At 49.5% G+C, this 17,493-nt stretch overlaps 1 protein-coding gene across 2 annotated transcripts; it reads left to right on the forward strand.

The window, feature by feature from the left end:
* The first annotated feature begins 215 nt into the window (after nt 1–215).
* LYRM9 (LYR motif containing 9) lies at nt 216–15,507 on the forward strand. Of its 2 annotated transcripts, XR_009215388.1 has the most exons (5): nt 221–263; nt 11,164–11,307; nt 13,505–13,597; nt 14,163–14,282; nt 14,376–15,507. XR_009215388.1 is itself a non-coding variant. In XM_032163243.2 (4 exons), the coding sequence occupies exons 2-4, from the start codon at nt 11,182–11,184 to the stop codon at nt 14,391–14,393; spliced, it is 237 nt and encodes a 78-aa protein (XP_032019134.1). In that variant the 5' UTR covers nt 216–263; nt 11,164–11,181; the 3' UTR covers nt 14,394–15,507. The 2 variants fall into 2 exon arrangements, 1 of the variants encoding a protein (XP_032019134.1); XM_032163243.2 differs by lacking the exon at nt 14,163–14,282 and having other exon boundaries at nt 216–263.
* The last annotated feature ends 1,986 nt before the right edge of the window (nt 15,508–17,493 follow it).

Raw genomic sequence — 17,493 nt, forward strand, 5'->3', positions numbered from 1 at the left:
TATCCGGCGTAGCAACAGCCAGAAGGCAGAGTGGGTGTTTGAGATAACGGGTAACGAAGGCTGTTAGTGGGGACAGCTTTCCTTTTCAACTGGGTGGGGTCGGATCTAGGAAGAAGCACCCAGTAGGACCCCGAGTCCCGCGCGCGGCCGGCAGAGGGCGCTGGGCTCACCGTCCCCGGGCAGGGGCGGTACCGTTCAGTCCCCGGGGCGCAGGCGCACTCGTCGCCGCGGCGGCGCCGGGGCTGGCGTTCCCCTGGAGGCTGGTGAGCCGCGCTGCGCAGGCCGAGGCCGAGGCTGAGGGCGGGGGCGCGGGGGCAGCGGCGGCCGGAGCCACTGGGTGGCGGGGGCGGGCTAGGGATGTGGAGGCCTCGGGCGTCCTCGGACCTATAGAAGACCTAGGGGCCACCCGCGCCGGCACCTTTTCCCCCGCGGTCCGCGCTCTTCCACCGGAGAGCTGAGTGCACCGGAGCGCGGCTCCCGGGCTTGACGCAGGCCTGGCCGGGCGGCCTCGGAGGAGCAGGAAAGGCCTGCAGCGCGAGCTAGGGGCGCGGGGTCCGGGGCAGCCCGGGGGCCAGCCTCTCAGAGGCTCACGGCCTGGCCACTTTTAAAAGGAGAATGTCCCCTCCACCGTCCCTCTGTCCGCGGCATCCGGTGGCCGGAGCAACCTTGACGTGATGATTTATGCTTCTGCGTAAGAGCAAGTTGCTCCGTGGCCGAAACCCTTTCGCTCCTAGGATCGATCCTTTTTGTGGTTATTGTTTTAAAAACAGTTTTATTGAGATGTAATTTACGAAGCATACAGTTCACCCATCTAAAGTGCACAATTCAGTGTCTTTTAGTGTGTTTGCAGAGTTGTCCAGCTGTCACCATGTTTTAGAACATTACCCCCCAAAAGAAGCACCTCCTTTAGCTGTCACTCCCTCCTCCCATCTCCTCCCATTCTCCCAGCCCTAGGCAACCACTAATGCACTTCTGTCTCTGTACTTTTGCCTATTCTGGATGTTTCGTATAAAAGGAATCATACATTAAGTAGCTCCTTGTGACTGGGTTTGTTCACTTAGCGTAATGTTTTCTGGGTTCACCTGCCATAGGTTCTTGACTTCAGGACAGTTTCCTACTGGCTTGAGTTTCCTCCGGTAACTTGGGAATCAATTGACATCCATGGAACTTCTGTTATGGTTCAGGTACTCTAAACTGTGGAGGAGTGACTAATAACCGTGTATATATTTTTCTTACTAATTTCCCTTCATTTCACAGGTGTTGAACTAATACAGTATAGTCTCTTGTCCTCCAGAAGCTTACAGTCAGCAAGGAACAGAAAGCCAAATAAAGTAGGAAAGGGTAAGATGTTCAGCGCTGGGCACAGTGGCTCATGCCCATAATCTCAGCACTGTAGGAGGCTGAGGAAGGAGGATCACTTGAGCCTAGAATTGCGAGACCAGCCTGGGCAACATAGTAAGACTTCGTTTCTATAAATAATTTAAAAAAATTAGCCAGACGTGGTGGCGTGTGCCTGTGATCCCAGCTACTTGAGAGGCTGAGATAGAATCACTTGAGCCCGGGCAGTTGTGACTGCAATGATCTCTGATCATGCTACTGTACTCCAGCCTGGGTGACAGAGTGAGACCCTGTCTCAGGACGAAAAAAAAAAAAAAAAGATGTTCAAGCACTTAAGATGTGCCAGCCCCTGTGCTAGGCACTTACCATAAGTTAGCTAGATTGGTCTTTACAAAACCCCTGTAAGGTGGGTTATTCTTTTCTCCAGTTTACAGTGGGGGAAGCAGAAGTCCAGAGAAGTCAACCAGGTTGGCCAGGATTACACAGCTAGTAAATAGCAGAGGTAGGCTTTTTTAAATTTTTTTTTTTTTTTTTAATTTTTTTTTAAATTTTTTTTTTTTTTTTTTTTTGTGCTAGAGAGTCTCGCTCTGTCGCCCAGGCTGGAGTGCAGTGGCGCGATCTCGGCTCACTGCAAGCTCCGCATCCCGGGTTCACGCCATTCTCCTGCCTCAGCCTCTCCGAGTAGCTGGGACTACAGGCGCCCGCCACCACGCCCGGCTAATTTTTTGTATTTTTAGTAGAGACGGGGTTTCACTGTGGTCTCGATCTCCTGACCTCGTGATCCGCCCGCCTCGGCCTCCCAAAGTGCTGGGATTACAAGCGTGAGCCACCGCGCCCGGCCTAGAGGTAGGCTTTTAAACTAGGGTTCTTTGTCTCCAAAACCTGCTCTAAGTTCTTCTGTCACATCGATTATAATCACAATAAGTGATTACAGAGCAGTGTGATGACTGTAATAGGGGTGTGAACAGCATGGGATGAAAGCCTGAAGGAGGTGACAGGGAACTGGATCTCTAAGGATGAAGAGGAATTCTTGAGGCAGGTGAAGAAGTCAAGGTAGGGAAAAGCACAGCATGTTTCAGAGATGATATTAACAATAACAATTAGTAGTAAACATGTAGTGTGTGCCAGGCATCATGCTTAGTAGTCTAGGAGCATTATTTCATTCTTACAACAGTCCTATGTAGGAAATACTATTTATTAGGGACTGCATTGACAGATGGGGAACAGACTTCGAGATAGAAGTTAAGAAACTTGTCCAGGGTCCTAGAACTAGGAAGTGATAGAACCAGGATTTGAACCCAGACTGATCCCAAAGTCCTCCAAGTTCAGTCTGTGGCTAAAATGCAGGAAGTGTGGGAAGGACAGCAGGACAGGAGATTGATGAGAGGGATTGAAACAGATCTCAGAAGGCCATGGGTAGAGAACTCTCTACAGAGGTTCTGAGGAAGGGGAGTGACAGGGTGTGCTTTTTAGGAAGTGTTCTTGGGTGGCACCATGTGGATTGGGCTGGAAGGAGGGAGACAGATCAGGAGGTATTCGCATAGTCCCAGCCAGGTATGGGTACAAAGCTGGGAACCAAGGTAGTACCAACAGGGATGAAGGGGGCAGGGAGGGGGTGAGGGGACTTGAGAGCCTTGGCTATGTAGGAGAGGGACTGGGGGAGGCAGGGATTGCTGCCCCATTGCTAGCTTGGGAGAACACAGATGTGCAAGATGGAGCCCTGGAGTGGGTGGGGGTGGGAGGCAAAACCACTCCATTCCTATTTTTCAACTTTTCCCGTCAAGAAGAGTAATTGCATATTTAACAAATGGCCTGTGCAGGCTTAATTTAGCGTGTATCAGTGCTCAATAGGGCATGATTTCTGGTTACTTTCTGCAGTTCCATTCTTTCGTTCTTTTTTTAATATATGACTTTTCCCCACGTATTTTTAGGTGCCTATATCGGGACATAGATTAGGGAAAAGGACAGTGGGGTTAAATGGGACTGTGGGCCTGCTTCTCAACATCTGTGTCGGTGATACCACTTGGCTTCCAGGAAATTCCCTTTGTAGCTTTATTTTCTCTTTTTAAAAATTCTGTCATATTCTCCTTTGGATTTGGTAAGAGCTTTGTTGTTAAGCATTTCTTTAGTTGCTCCTTTCCTTTATCTGTGTAATTGATGTCAGCCTGGTGACTCTTTCTTTCGATTTTTTTTTCCATCTATATGCAGGGGGAAGCTGCAGATGATGTCCTTGGGTTTCAGAAAGGCATGGAGCAAGGTTTTGTAGAGAAGATTGAGGAGTACTGGATAGTAGTGCAGTCAAGTGCCTTTATAAGTGCTTGAACCTGGTCATGCATGAACCCTGCCAGAGTTCCTTGTGGGGTCCTTAGCCCTGACCTGGTCAGTATTTTTATGAGTGGCTCAGACATAGCAGGTGGTTTCATGAAGCAGATAAGGGCATAGTCTTTGGAATCAAATAGACCTAGGTTCTATTCCGGGCCTTGCTCTATACTAGCCTTGTTGCTCCTGGCAAATTACTTAACCTCTCAGGGCCTCAGTTTCCTCGTCTATAAAATGGGACTAATGATACCTACCTTAAAATATTGTTGTGAGGATTAAATGAGGTAACATGAAAAGCTCTCAAACTTGGCATGTCCTACTCGTTCCCTGGATAGGAGCCATCGGCTTTGCAGAAGGCTCTGGGTCAGAGAGCTAGGTACACCAGACTGTTCATCTCTGTGGTCCTAGGGCGGGGTCCAGAGTTGTGCACATGTTAGATGCTGTGAATGGCATGGCGTAGTTGACTGATGCTTATAGTATATAGGGTTACTCTCTTTCTCTTTGTCCTTACCCTGTGTTTACTTGGTGTGTGACTGTTTCTGTGCTCTTATTTTGTTGAATTGAGTTGGATAACATTCAGTCATATAACAGACCCCCCTAAGGATGGTGGCAGATTCTGACTCTGGAATGACCCCATAAAATAAAAGATGGGGAAAGAGACTTAAGAACAGCTCATGGAGCCGGGTGCAGTGGCTCACGCCTATAATCACAGCACTTTGGGAGGCCAAGGCGGGTGGATCACCTGAGGTCAGGAGTTTGAGACTGGCCAACATGGCGAAACTCCGTCTCTACTAAAAATACAAAAATTAGCCAGGCATGGTGGCATGGACATGTAATCCCAGCTACTGGGGAGGCTGAGGCAGGAGAATTGCTTGAACCCGGGAGGCAGAGGTTGCAGTGAGCCAAGATTGCACCATTGCACTCCAGCCTGGGGAACAAGAGCGAAACTCCGTCTCAAAAAAAAGAAAAAAGAAAAAAAGAGCAGCACGTGGAAAAATGCCTTTGAGCCAAATGCCAGGGCCACGTGAGGGACCCAGCAGAGAAGCAGTCTGAGCTGCATTCCTTGAATTCCCACGTCAAAGGACCTGGTGACAAGGCCACTGCCTGTGGAGTTGGTCAGAGCATGGCCAAACTGTTGTTCTCCCATGGGACAGCATGTTTAAGAGTGGTATCAAAAATAAAGGTACGTGTGTTGAGAGGAGGGCAAGTGGGACGGAGACACTTTGAGAGGCGACAGCACCTCCCGGCTGCCTACATTGGAAAGGGACTAGGGAGGGGCTGGGATAGTTGACTGTGAATAATGAAAAGCTGGGCTTGGGAGTAGGTGAGGGAAGATTTTGTCCCAAAGAGTAGAGAGCTCTTTGTAGAGTGAGTAGAACTTTACAGCGGGGAATTTTAACTCAGAACTGGAGGGACTTTCCAATAGCTTGAGCAGAGTGAAAATGGGGGACTTGTGAGTTCCCTGCCACTTGGAGCACATGCAGGGAGAAAAGCTGGGTGACTCCCTGCCAGGTGTGTTTTTAAAGCGATTTTTTATTAGGAAAATTTTCCAAACATATGGAAGTTAAAATAACAGCGCAGTGTTCACCCTTAATGCCTACCATCTAAACGTGATCTGAACATTCCGCTGCATTTCTTCATCTTCCTTAGTCTTCTGTCTGTGCTGTCTTTTGCTGAACTATTTGAAAGGAGGCTGCAGACCTGATGACATGTCATCTCTAAATCCTTCTGCCTGCATCTCCTGAGAGTAAGGTGATTCTCCCACATAACCACATCAGTCTTATAACCCAAGAAAATTCGTAATTCACACTGTTGTTTCACATCCAGTGGAGATTTTCATTCGGGAAGTTGGTAAATCACTGTGACCACCATATGGAGAATGGCTGGTGGGGCCTGAGGGCAGGTGGATACCCTTCCAGCAACCCCAGCAAGAGCCTGAATTAGAGGCCTGACCTAGAGTAATGAGGGGTGATGAAGGCTGTTTCAAGGTAACCACAGGCCTCCCACTGAGCATGGTGGCACTGAGGAGGAGATGCCAGACCACAGAGCTGAGTGTGGAAGAGGCAGGAGGTGTGCAGGAAGCAGAGAGGAGCACTGTAGGCAGAAGTAGGAGGATTCGTTCAAAATAGAAATTGAACGTCTACCAGGATAGTTAATTTTATGTGTCAACTTGGCTGGGCCACAGGAGGCCCAGATATTTGGTCAAACATTATTCTGGGTATTTCAGTGCGGGTGAGATTAACGTTTAAATTGTTCGATGGAGTAAAGCACACAGCCCTCTATAATATGGGTGAGCCTTTTCCAATCCACTGAAGGCCTTAAACGAAAAGTCTAAGCCTCCCCTGAGTAAGAGAATTCTTTTGCCTGTGGCTTGCGAACTGGGACATCAGCTCTTCCTGGTTCTACAGCAGCTTCCAGCCTTTGTACTTGAACTGGGACATTGGCTCTGCAGATTTTGGACTTGCCAATCTCCATAATTGCATGAGCCAGTTCATTATAATAAACCACACACACACACACACACACACACACCCTCCCTCTTATAGGTTCTGTTTCTCTGGAGAACCCCAACGAATACATCTACTCTGTGCCAGACATTCTGCCCCAGTGCTGAGACCATAACAGGCAAACACAGCATGGGCTGTTGTGGAGTGTGCCATACAGGGCTCAGTTTACCTGGACGAGGCCGTGGGTGGTGAGAGGTGCAGATGAGGGGTAGGTAGGGGCCAGATCGAGAGGGGCCTTGCAGGCCATGGACAGGAGCCTGGATTTTATTCTGTAGACCAGTGCTTTCCACACTTCAGGACCCTCATGATTTTTGCCGGGTCCGAATTTCAGTTTGATACGTAAAACGAAAAATCAATTTTATGCGCATTTGAAAAAACTGCTTTAGGCCATGAATACCTATGAAAACGTGTTTTTTCCCCCTCATTACACGTGAAAATAAATATAAAATCATTACAATAAAAAATACTGGCCATATACTACTTAAAGTAATTTCAGGTATTTGTTCTACATTTTGGGAAAAGTTGCCATGAATGATGGGGGCAAGGGTGGATATTAGGGGTTTTAGGAAGGACAGGACACTTTGAGATTTATGTTTTAGAAAGATTCACTCTGGCTGTTGGGCAGAGTAGGGTGGCAGAAAATGGACTGGAAGACAGGGAGACCAGCTAGGTAGGGGCTGTTGCAGTTGTCTCAGAGAGAGTCTGAACCAAGGGTATGCAGTGGAGTAGAGAGGAAGGGAAAAATATGAGGGGCATTCAGAGGTGGAATTTGATAGGACTTAGAAACCAGTGGCATGGGGCTGGGTGTGGTGGCTCACGCCTGTAATCCTAGCACTTTGGGAGGCCGAGGTGGGTGGATCACCTGAGGTGGGGAGTTTGAGACTAGCCTGACCAACAGGGAGAAACCCCATCTCTACTAAAAGTACAAAAATCAGCTGGGTGTGGTGGCATGCACCTGTAATCCCAGCTACTCAGGAGGCTGAGGCAGGAGAATCTCTTAAACCCAGGAGGCAGAGGTTGCGGTGGAGATCGCGCCATTGCACTCCAGCCTGGGCAACAAGAGCGAAACTCCGTCTCAAAAAAAATAAATAAAAAAAAAAAAAAAGAAAGAAACCAGTGGCATGGGGATTGAGGAGAAGGAGGAACCTGGGCTGACTGTGATGATTTTGGTTTGGTTGCCTGGGAAGATGGAGGAGCCATCACAGAGGCAGGGAGCCAGGATGCAGAGGCCAAGATCAAGTCCAAAGGGCAGGGCAAGGGAGGCAAGCGTTGCCAGGCCCGGAGGCTTTGACTGCAGTTTTAGCAATGATGCTATGAGGTTCATTGCCCCTTAAATAATAGCAAACCTACACTTTAAATTAAATTAAAACATTTTTAGTTTAGCTCTTCTAAGTGGACCCACACATGTATTCTCTACTAGTTATTACTGAGAATGACTAAGTATTATAATTGAGCTGAAAATAATCTGCCGCCCATACTTGCTGGGTTGGTTACTAAGTATTGCTTGAGTTTTTAAGTAATGAAACAAAGTTGTGCTCTTTCCAAATGTTAATTTTGAGGACTGCAGATGGTAACCATCTGTTCCGCGACTAGCATTTTACAATATTTGATTACTACTTTATATAGCTTGGGGAAGCCTGCCAGTGGAGTCTACCCATCAGGTTGGGGACTTTAGTGGTGTGTCTCCTGTGGTTGCTTCTGATGGTCTTGGCCGCCCTTGAATGGGTTCCCCTCTGATTTCTGGGTGGTGAGTCGGACTGGCACGGTCATGATTGATAGCAGGAGGAACTTGAGAAGCCCTGTCCTGTCCAACTCTTCCTTACAGCTGGAATCATCAGAGTGCATCATGGAAGAATTTGTGAGGCTCTGTCCATCAGTTAGTACCCTTTGGGATACACGTGACAAAACAACAAACCCCAGCTGCTTTGGTGAAAGGGGATTAATTGGCCCAGATCATTGAGAAGTCTAGGGGAAGGACTTCCTTCAGGTAGTTGGTTTTAGGGCCCAAACGAATTCTTTTTTTTTTTTTTTTTTGAGACAGAGTTTCACTTTGTATCATCCAGGCTGAGTGCCGTGGTGTGATCACAGCTCACTGCAGCCGAGGCTGAAGTGATCCTCCCATCACAGCCTCTTGAGTAGCTGGGACTACAGGCGCGTGCCACCATGCCCAGTCAATTTTTTATTTTTTGTAGAGACAGGGTCTCCCTATGTTGCTCAGGTTGGTCTCAAACTCCTGGCTTCAAGCAATCTACCCATCTCAGCCTCCCAAAGTGCTGGGATTACAGGCTTGAGCCATCACCCCTGGCCCAAATACATTATTTGGGCTTGTTTTTTTCTCAGGGTCTCAGCTCTGCCTTCTGCTATGTGGCTGTGGTCTCAGGCTTCTAGAGGAGGCAGGATGGCTTCACTGAGAGAGGATCAAATCCTCCCAGCATCAAGTTTAGTGGGAAGGAGCTAGAGTCCTTTCACGCCACTTCTGCAGAGGTGTTGCGGTGCACTCTGGTTGGACTAGCTTTTGTCACGTGCCCGTGTGTGAGCCAGTCCTTATACCCACGTGGATGCAGGGCTCTGATAGTCCCACTCAGACCTTCTGGGCCAAGACCTGGGGAGGGGTGCACCCCAGATCACACACTGGGGCTGTTACTAGAAGGGAGAATAGATGGTGGGGGTCAGACAATCACCTATCCACTCCGGCATCAGAGCAAGAGTCCAGGGAACCAGGAGGAATTGGCTAACGTAGCTGAGGAGACACATTTATTGTTGCCGAGGAGATAATGGGATGTAAATGGAATGAACGAGCCTCTGGAACCAGCTACTTCCTAAGCTTCCCTTCTTAGTTTAAGGGCATCTGATAGATTTAGTTTCTGGTTCTTTTTGCAAGGTGAGGGGAGGGGGTTTTTTTTTGTTCTTATATGTTCCTTTAAAACTAAGGCCAGTCACTAGATCTCTTAGCTCCTTCATCTGGAACATAAGGGCCGTCTCTCTGTACAGAGGAGATAGTAGCTTCATTCTGTTTAGTTAACAGTGAGTGAAGCCCACTGCGGGCCAGGCGCTCAGCGCAGGGAGAGCCACAGGCGAGGTAGCAGATGAGTCCCTAGCAGCACCATGAGCGGGCACTGCAGCCCCACAGAGGACAGGGTGAGCGCCTCTGTCTCCAGAGAGGGACCATGAGGAAGGGCTTCCTGGAGGAAGGACACTAAGCTGAGCCTGGAAGGATGAACAAGGTTCCTCACACAGAGAGGATGGGAAGGAGTCCACAGCCAGGGAGCTGCATGTGCGCTGAAAGGCGCCACATTTGGTGGTTTGAGGGGTCTGGGAGCAGTTCCTATGGCTGACTGGGATGCACCCAGGACACTGATTCCAGAGCTCACATGGTGTCAGTGTGGAGGGGACTGGAGTGACAGGCTAGGTACTGGGACACCAGGCAGATGCTGTGGCAGAGGTTCAGGCAGGAGCCTGATGAAAGCTTTGCAAGCCCATATGTTCTAGAACCTACCATTTAAAACAATCTATACTCTCATAGTTCCTTTAAAAAAGAAGAGGTTAGACTAGAGTTGTGGGTTCTTTAGAGAGAGCGTTAATACAGAGAAGAATGTGGGTTCTGCTGACACAAAAGAGAGCTTGCTGTATAATTCCATTTATACAAAACTCTGGAAAATGCAGCGGTTGCCTGGGGATGGGGACGTTGGGAGGGCGGGAGGGAGGGATTATAAAGGTTTTGGGGTAAATTTTGGGGATGATGGATATGTTCACTCTCTTGATTATGACGGTGGCTTCTCCGGTATGTACCTGCGGCAGCACTTATCAAATTATATACTTTAAGTATATGAAGTTCATTATATATCAACTATACCTCAATACAGCCTTTTTTTTTTTTTTTTTTTTTTAAGAAAAAGGCTCTGGAGCCAGACTGCCAGAGTTCAAATCCAAGCTCCAGCTTTATTAGCTGTGTGATCTTGGGCAAGTTATCAGACCTCTCTGTGACTGGTTTTCTTACGTGTGCATTAATCACATGTAAAGTGAATAGAGACAAGCAAGTGCTCATTGTGACTCTCTTTTTTTTTGAGTTGGAGCCTTGCTGTGTTGCCCAGGCTGGAGTGCAGTGGCACTATCTCGGTTCACTGCCATTTCCACTTCTGAGGTTCAAGTGATCCTCCTGCCTCAGCCTCCCAAGTAGCTGGGATTACAGGCATGCACCACTAAGCCTGGCTAATTTTTGTATTTTTAGTAGAGACAGGGTTTCACCATGTTGGCCAGGCTGGTCTTGAACTCCTGACCTTAAGTGATCTGCCCAACTTATAGGTGTGAGCCACCGTGCCCAGCCCATTGTGATTTTTATGATAACTCATAGTGAAATGAAATCACGTGCCCACACTGTGGTGACTCTGTCCAGCGACTTCTCTGCAGAGCCCCCTAGATTCATGCTTCTCAGACTTTAAAATGTGCCTGCAAGTCTCCTGGCATCCTTGTTAAAATGCAGGTTTGATCTGGTGGGTCTGGGGTGGGGCCCAAGACTGCATTTGTGATGAGCTCCCGATGCTGTGGGTTTTGCTGGTTCAGGAGCACACTTTGAGTTTCAAGGCTCAGGCCTGTAGGCATTCTCCCCTCTGTGGCTTGGTGCCCCCGCCAGACCATGGCTGATGTCAGAGCTGGTTTCCTAGTGATTGCCCCTCAGGGTCTTCCTGCTTATCTACCCTACCCTGCCTGTGAGGGACACCTACTCACGCACCACCTGAATTTGAGTTCCAGAAAGAAGACGCCAGGGATGAGGCTGTACATCTCCCTCCACACTCACCCTTGGTCTTGTGGGCCTGCTCTGGACTAGAGCTTCTGTTGAACTGAACGCCCAGCCCACCCCAAGGTGCAGGCTCCATGGAATGGGACAGGAGGGGCCTCTGCACTGCACCAAGCCTGCTTCCCAGAGTACTGGGAACTGAGGGTCAGGGCTGAGTATTGAACTTGGCTTGATGCCCTAGAAGTGATCTTGCTTGTTTTCCAGGGACAGAGGGTCTCACGGATGGCCCCGCTGCCAGGGGCAGAACTGGTTCAGAGGCCACTGCAGCTCTACCGATACTTGCTGCGCTGTTGCCAGCGGCTGCCGACCAAGGGCATCCAGGAGCATTACAAACATGCTGTCAGGCAGGTGCGAGCTGGCTCTACCGGGTCTGGGGGCTGCCTCTAATGGCGGGCTTGGGGGCGCGGGTCAGAGGCCAAGGCCAGGGCACAGAGCTAGTCTCTGAGATGGTGGTGAGGTGGCAGTGTGGTAACAGCCACAGGAAACCAGTGCTGGGCAGCCCAGCTCCTCTTTGTCCAGGAAACAGAGGGTGCATCACCCAGCACACCAGCTGTGCTAGAGCATGCATGAGGCAGCTAAGTGGGTAATTAAAATAGACTGTGGGGCACGACATCATTTAGGCAGGCATCCCTGCCAACAATACACAACTTGAATTTAATCCTGAGAAAACATCAGGTAAAACCAAATTGAGCGGCCATCTACCACATAACTAATAGGCCTGTACTCATCAAAAATGTCAGTGTCCTGAAACACAACACTGACATTTTTGATGTTCTGGATTAGAGAACTCAAGAGATATGGTGACTAAATGTAATGTATGATCCTAGACCAGAAAAAAAATGCTGTAAAGAATATTATTGGGAACCAGGCATGGTGGCTCATGCCTGTAATCCCAGCATTTTGGGAAGCTAAGGCAGGCAGATTGAGCTCAGGAGTTCAAGACCAACCTGGGCAACATAGCAAGACTTTGTCTCTGCAGAAAAATCAGTGAGGTGGGAGGATTGCTTGAGTCCGGAGGTCGAGGCTGCAATGAGCTGTGATTGTGCCACTGCATTCTCACCTGGGTGACAGAGTGAGACCCTGCCTCAAAAAAGAAAAAAAAAAAAATATTACTGGGGCAGTGCATGAAATTGGAATATGGGCTATAGATTATAGAGTTGTATCAATGTTGAGTCTTCTGAATTTGATTAGTGTGCTTATGTCAGAGAATGCCCTTGTCATTAGGAAATACACATGGGAATGTTTAGGGGTAAGGACAGGGTGTCTGCAACTTACTCTTAAATGCTTCTGAAAAAATTAATACATACTTATATAAAGAGAATGATAAAGCGAGTGTAGCAAAATGTTAACAATCAGTGATTCTGGTAGGAAATTCTTTGTATTATTATCGCAACTTTCTGTATGTGAGAAATCATTTCCAAACAGAAAGTTAGCTAAAATTCATACACATATAATATGGAAAGTAAAAAAAAAAAAAAAAATTAGAGGTGGCGGTAGCCACAGAGGGCTGTGGAAACATGGAGAAGGGAGCAGTTAGCTGTCTGGGGAATCAAGGAGGGCATGCCAGAGGTGGATGCTGAGGGGGGCTCCTAAAGATGAGCAGGAGGATGTGTGGGGCTGGGAGTGACAGGGGAGGGAGGTGCCAGTTCTTTTTTTTTTTTTTTGAGACAGAGTTTCACTCTTGTTGCCCAGGCTGGAGTGCAGTGGCGCGATCTCGGCTCACCACAACCTCCGCCTCTTGGGTTCAAGCGATTCTCCTCCCTTAGCCTCCCAAGTAGCTGGGATTACAAGCATGCACCACCACGCCCGACTAACTTTGTATTTTTAGTAGAGATGGGGTTTATCACGTTGGTCAGGCTGGTCTCAAGCTCCCGACCTGAGGTGATCTGCCCTCCTTGGCCTCCCAAAGTGCTGTGATTACAGGCATGAGCCACCACGCCTGGCGCCAGTTCTTTTTGAAAAGCAAAAGCTGAATCTTAGGTTGCTTCTCAAGGGTGAACATCTGGTCAAAAGCAAACAGCATCCCATGCTCTGCATTGGGCCTGAGTGGATTTCCTGAGGCCACTCTCTCTACTACCTCCCCTCCCTTCCCTGTGTAGCTCTCCTAGCACTGGGCTGAGAGAAGCCCTCCTTCTTCCTCCCTGCTGTGAAGCCTATGCAGAGATCTCACCCTGGGGAAAGCAGCTTCTTCTGAGGAAGAGAGTTGTAAGTTTCCCCTTGGCCTCTACTGCCTGATAGCCTTTGGGCCTAGCTTGATTTGGCGGTAACTTGGGGGCCAGTCTTTTTGCACCTACCTTGGTGGCAGGAGTACATGCTTTGCAGTCACATAGACTAGGATTCAAATGCTATTATTCAGCAGCAAGTGAGGATTTCTGAGCCTCTGTTTCCTCATCTCTGTGTGGGATAATCATGACAGTCTATGGAGGATGAAGAGAGCTGCTGGGTATAAAGTGCCCAGCAGTGTCCCTGGCCTGCGATTGGTGCTCTGAAGCTGCCGGTCCTGGGAATTTTGCCTAGTCATCCTTCTTTATGCTTAAACTTGCAGAGTTTTCGGGTTCATTCAGATGAAGACAACCCCGAGAGAATCCAGCAGATTATTAAAAGAGCCATTGAAGATGCTGACTGGATCATGAACAAAGTAGGTGCTTGGCCCCTGGTCTCTGCCTGCGAGCTGGGGTGATGATGGCTGTGATCCCCATGACCACTAGAGGCCACTCCTGCCCCACAATTGAGAATGGTCCCGTGGAGGAGGCCACCAGCCAGCTGCTTCCCTCCTCCAGAAGCTGAAAGGTGAAGGCATATCCCTTCTGGTTGCATTTATATTCTGCAAGTGGGGAGGGGCTCTCACTCTTCATCCTTAAAGGCAAATTTCTGCCCAACAGTGCTGATCGAGCTGAGAGGGGGCAGCAGGAAGGAGGGGAAGCTATAGTGCCAGAGCCGGCAGTGGCACTGTGATGCCGCAGAGAGGGAAGCTGTCCTCGGGGGGACTCCCTGTCTCTGGGGGGTATTCACACTGGGGCAGAATTATGGAGGAAACATTCAGTATGTTTTGGTGGAGGAAGGGAGTGAGTCAGGAATGTAGACTGGCGTCTTGGCGCTTAGATGCTGGTATTAGAAGGACCTAGAGAGTTGGAGTGTGCCCATACCTCCCTGTCCTTCTAACTCTCTCTTCAGAGTGAGTTATCACTATCCTCCCTCCCCAGCCCCGTCAGCTTCCTTTTTCATTAAAGAAGAAAGGGAGTCCAGGCATGAACTAGCGATTTGGCTGCCCAGTGCCTCCTGCCTGGGTTTCACCACCTCCAAGAAGCCCCTGCAGGAGGCAGGTGAGGTCCAGATGATGGAGGCTTGAGATTTCTCCAGAGTCCTCCTGCCCCTGTTGGCTTCCCTCCTCCACTTCGCATCTCTCTGTCTTGCAGTATAAAAAACAAAACTGAGAGCTCCGAGGGTGAGCCTTCCTGGCCTCTGGAAGTTGAGAGGCCCCTCTTCTGGAGCTCAGCAGCAGCAGCTGGTTTGGAAGATCCATTGGCCTTGTTGGCTGAAAGCCAGAAATCAGGGGCGAAGCTGACCTTGCTCCGGAGGCTCCTCTTGCCGCGGCCATGTTGCCAGCATCCTTTATGTTTGCACTTCCAGCCACTTACGATGTGAAATTTGGGGAGAATGTGGTATTTTTTTGTTTCTTTTGTGTGTTTTTTATTTTTGTGTTTTTGTTCTTTTACTTTTCTCTGAAAGTGATTCATGTATTCTGGAGATCTCTTTATCATTCTCTGAGTCCCAGAGCAGATGTCCCCTCAGGTAGCAACCTGTACAGAAGAAAGCACGTGGGTTTTAGAACCAGACAGATCTGGATTTGAATCCCAGATGCAGTAAGATGAAGGTGAAGTGCCTCACACAAGATGTGGCACATGACAGTGCCTGAAGGGCTCCCTTCAAGGAAGCCGTCCTGCCCCGCCCCCTCCTCTGCTCCTGCAGCGCCCTGCGCAGCTCTGCTCCCGCACGCACCACGTCGGGTCTCAGTTATTTGTTTGCGAGCTTGCCCTGTCCCTGCTTGTAGCCCCTGAGCCCTCACAGTTGTCACACACACAGCAGTCTGCCAAGGAGCTGCTTTTCCTGATTACTGTCCCTCCATGCCTAGGGAAGTCAAAGCCCTGGGCCTTGCCTTCAGGGAGTTGACAGTGTCCTTGAAGTGGTGAAGTGCCCACCACATGAACCAAGGAGAGACGCCAAAGCAGCTGCCGTGGACTCTGGTCTGTCCAAGCCTCTGCGCACCTGCAATCTCTTTCCACTGGCCCTTCCCTGCTTTGGCACCATCGTGGAAGAATGGAACGGAGGGGGAGAAGGTGGGTGTGCTCAGGGAGAACGGCCAGAGTGGCCAGAAGATGCAGAGAGAAGCCCCACTGGGATTTGAGTATTCCCCAAGGGCACTCAGCCACAGGGATGAACTAGTGTTTGTTTGTATCCTTGCAGTTATGTGACTTAAAGTGACTCAGAGATATCTATGTGTGTGAGTGTACTCTGCTGGCAATGAAGTAAATATATCAATTTGTGGAAGCTCGTGTGTCTCCTCCACTGATAAACCATACATTCCGTAAGCATACGTTGTTCCCTTCCTGAGTGTCATCCACTGTTGAGAACCCAGAGTCAAGTCAGGCAAAGCTGCCCAGGAGGGGTCATTCTTCAGAGAAGGTGACTGGGATTGGCCCCACTGCTAGACAACAGTTGATGAGGTCAGATCTGCCCTACCAGGGTATGGGCAAGCTGAGGGGTTTCAGGCCAGGGCCAAAGCTGAGCCAGGCCCCTGTCTGCACCCCTGCCGTTGAGCTGGGGGCCCCTCCTCAGGTGGCAGGGCTGTATTGTGATCATAGGAGTGGGGGCAGCTGTGTCACAGATGTTTTCCCAACAGGAGAGAAATGATTGAAGGCTGACAAGGGTTCAGGATAGAGTTAGTGTTGCTTGCTCTTGACCAGCTCCTGGAGTGGTTCTATGACCTTTGGTTCCTGGGTAGGTGCTTGGTCCAGCTGTGCTGACTCTCCACGTGTCAGACAGTGGTTGCCCAGCTCCAGCATGCGGGTGGCCTGTGAGGGAGCCAGCAAGGGGTGGGGTGGGTGAACAGTGTGTTGGCTGCTCTCCCCCAGCCCCTGTGCTGCCACAGAGGGTAGTGAGCGAGGTCATGCAGGGGCCCACGGTAGGGGAGGCAGGATGCATGCGGCACTGTGCACACAGGGGCACTGTTGAAGCCTGGGAGAGCCTCTCATCCTCAGCAGCAGCCTTGCTTTCCACCCTGCCCTCTGACTTCCGCTACTCCAAGCCCTGCGTGGACCATGCTTATGGGTCCTTCATTTCTCCTCTCAATTCTCAAATGCACAGAGTTGAAGGTTTACAGAGTAGCCTCCAAGCAAATGGAAGAAGGAGATGAAGGTTTGACCCAGAGTCAGCCAGTGTGGCCTGCTGGAGGAGGCTCTGGAGATACAGACACCTGAATTTGAATCTCAGTCTGTCACTTAGTGGTAGTGTGATTTGGGGTGGATGTGTTAACCTGTCAGGCTCACTTTTTTCACTGCTACAGGTTGCACATCCCACGGGCTGGTGAGATTACGGCAGTGCACACAGATGGGCTGTCAGCCATGTGGCCTCCATCTCTTGTCTTTGATTTACCTGGTGATGACACTTCTCTCCTTTTTCTTTTCTTTTCTTTTCTTTTTTATTTTGAGATGGAGTTTTACTCTGTTGCCCACGCTGGAGTGCAGTGGCACAATCTCAGCTCACTGCAACCTCCGCCTGCCAGGTTCAAGTGATTCTCCTGCCTCAGCCTCCTGAGAAGCTGGGATTATAGACGCATGCCACCACACCCAGCTAATTTTTGTATTTTTAGTAGAGTCGGAGTTTCACCATGTTGGCCAGGATGGACTGGAACTCCTGACCTCCAGTTATCTGCCCGCCTCAGCCTCCCAAAGTGCTGGGATTACAGGTGTGAGCCACCGCGCCCAGCCGACGCTTCTCTTTAGGTGGGTCCTTGCAGCTCTCCCTGGTGTCCACTATACAAGCAAAGTGTCAGCAGGAAAGGATTTGACACGTGTTGTCCATACTTAGATACTCCTTTGGACTCACATTGCCTTTCTGGGGTGCGTTTGCATTATAAGGTTTCTGGGTTTATTTGTGTAGCGAAAGACAGATATTAAAACCCTCAAGGGCCTCCTTTGCAATACCCTGCATATCTGAGGCTGACTCCTGGGGCAGTGCTAGCCTTGAGTCCTACACCAGCGCATGCTTCCTGGGGCAGAGCCTGTCCTGCCCTACACAGTTCTGTTTCCCGCCCCTGTGCCCACCCCGTCTTCATTGAACATTTACTGCACAGTCTTCCCTCCTTGCAGGAAGGGACTCACAGTCTAAGGGAAGACAGGCGTGGGTTGCCTGGAGGTTGAGCAATTGTGGCTCGTAGGATGTGATCATAACATAGATTTATCTTTTTCTCTCAAAATTCCTTTGTATTTTTTTTTTTCTGGAGGTTCCTGTTCTCCCTGTCCCTGGATGAAAACT

Source organism: Hylobates moloch, unplaced genomic scaffold (assembly GCF_009828535.3).
Source record: "Hylobates moloch isolate HMO894 unplaced genomic scaffold, HMol_V3 SCAFFOLD_10, whole genome shotgun sequence".
NCBI classification, from domain to species: domain Eukaryota; kingdom Metazoa; phylum Chordata; class Mammalia; order Primates; family Hylobatidae; genus Hylobates; species Hylobates moloch.

Excerpts from the sequence above, each read along its gene's own strand:
- LYRM9 (XM_032163243.2), top strand. The coding sequence starts at position 11,182 with ATGGCCCCGCTGCCAGGGGCAGAACTGGTTCAGAGGCCACTGCAGCTC. Across the intron at positions 11,308-13,504 it reads ACAAACATGCTGTCAGGCAG|AGTTTTCGGGTTCATTCAGA; the intron begins GTGCGAGCTGGC and ends TTAAACTTGCAG.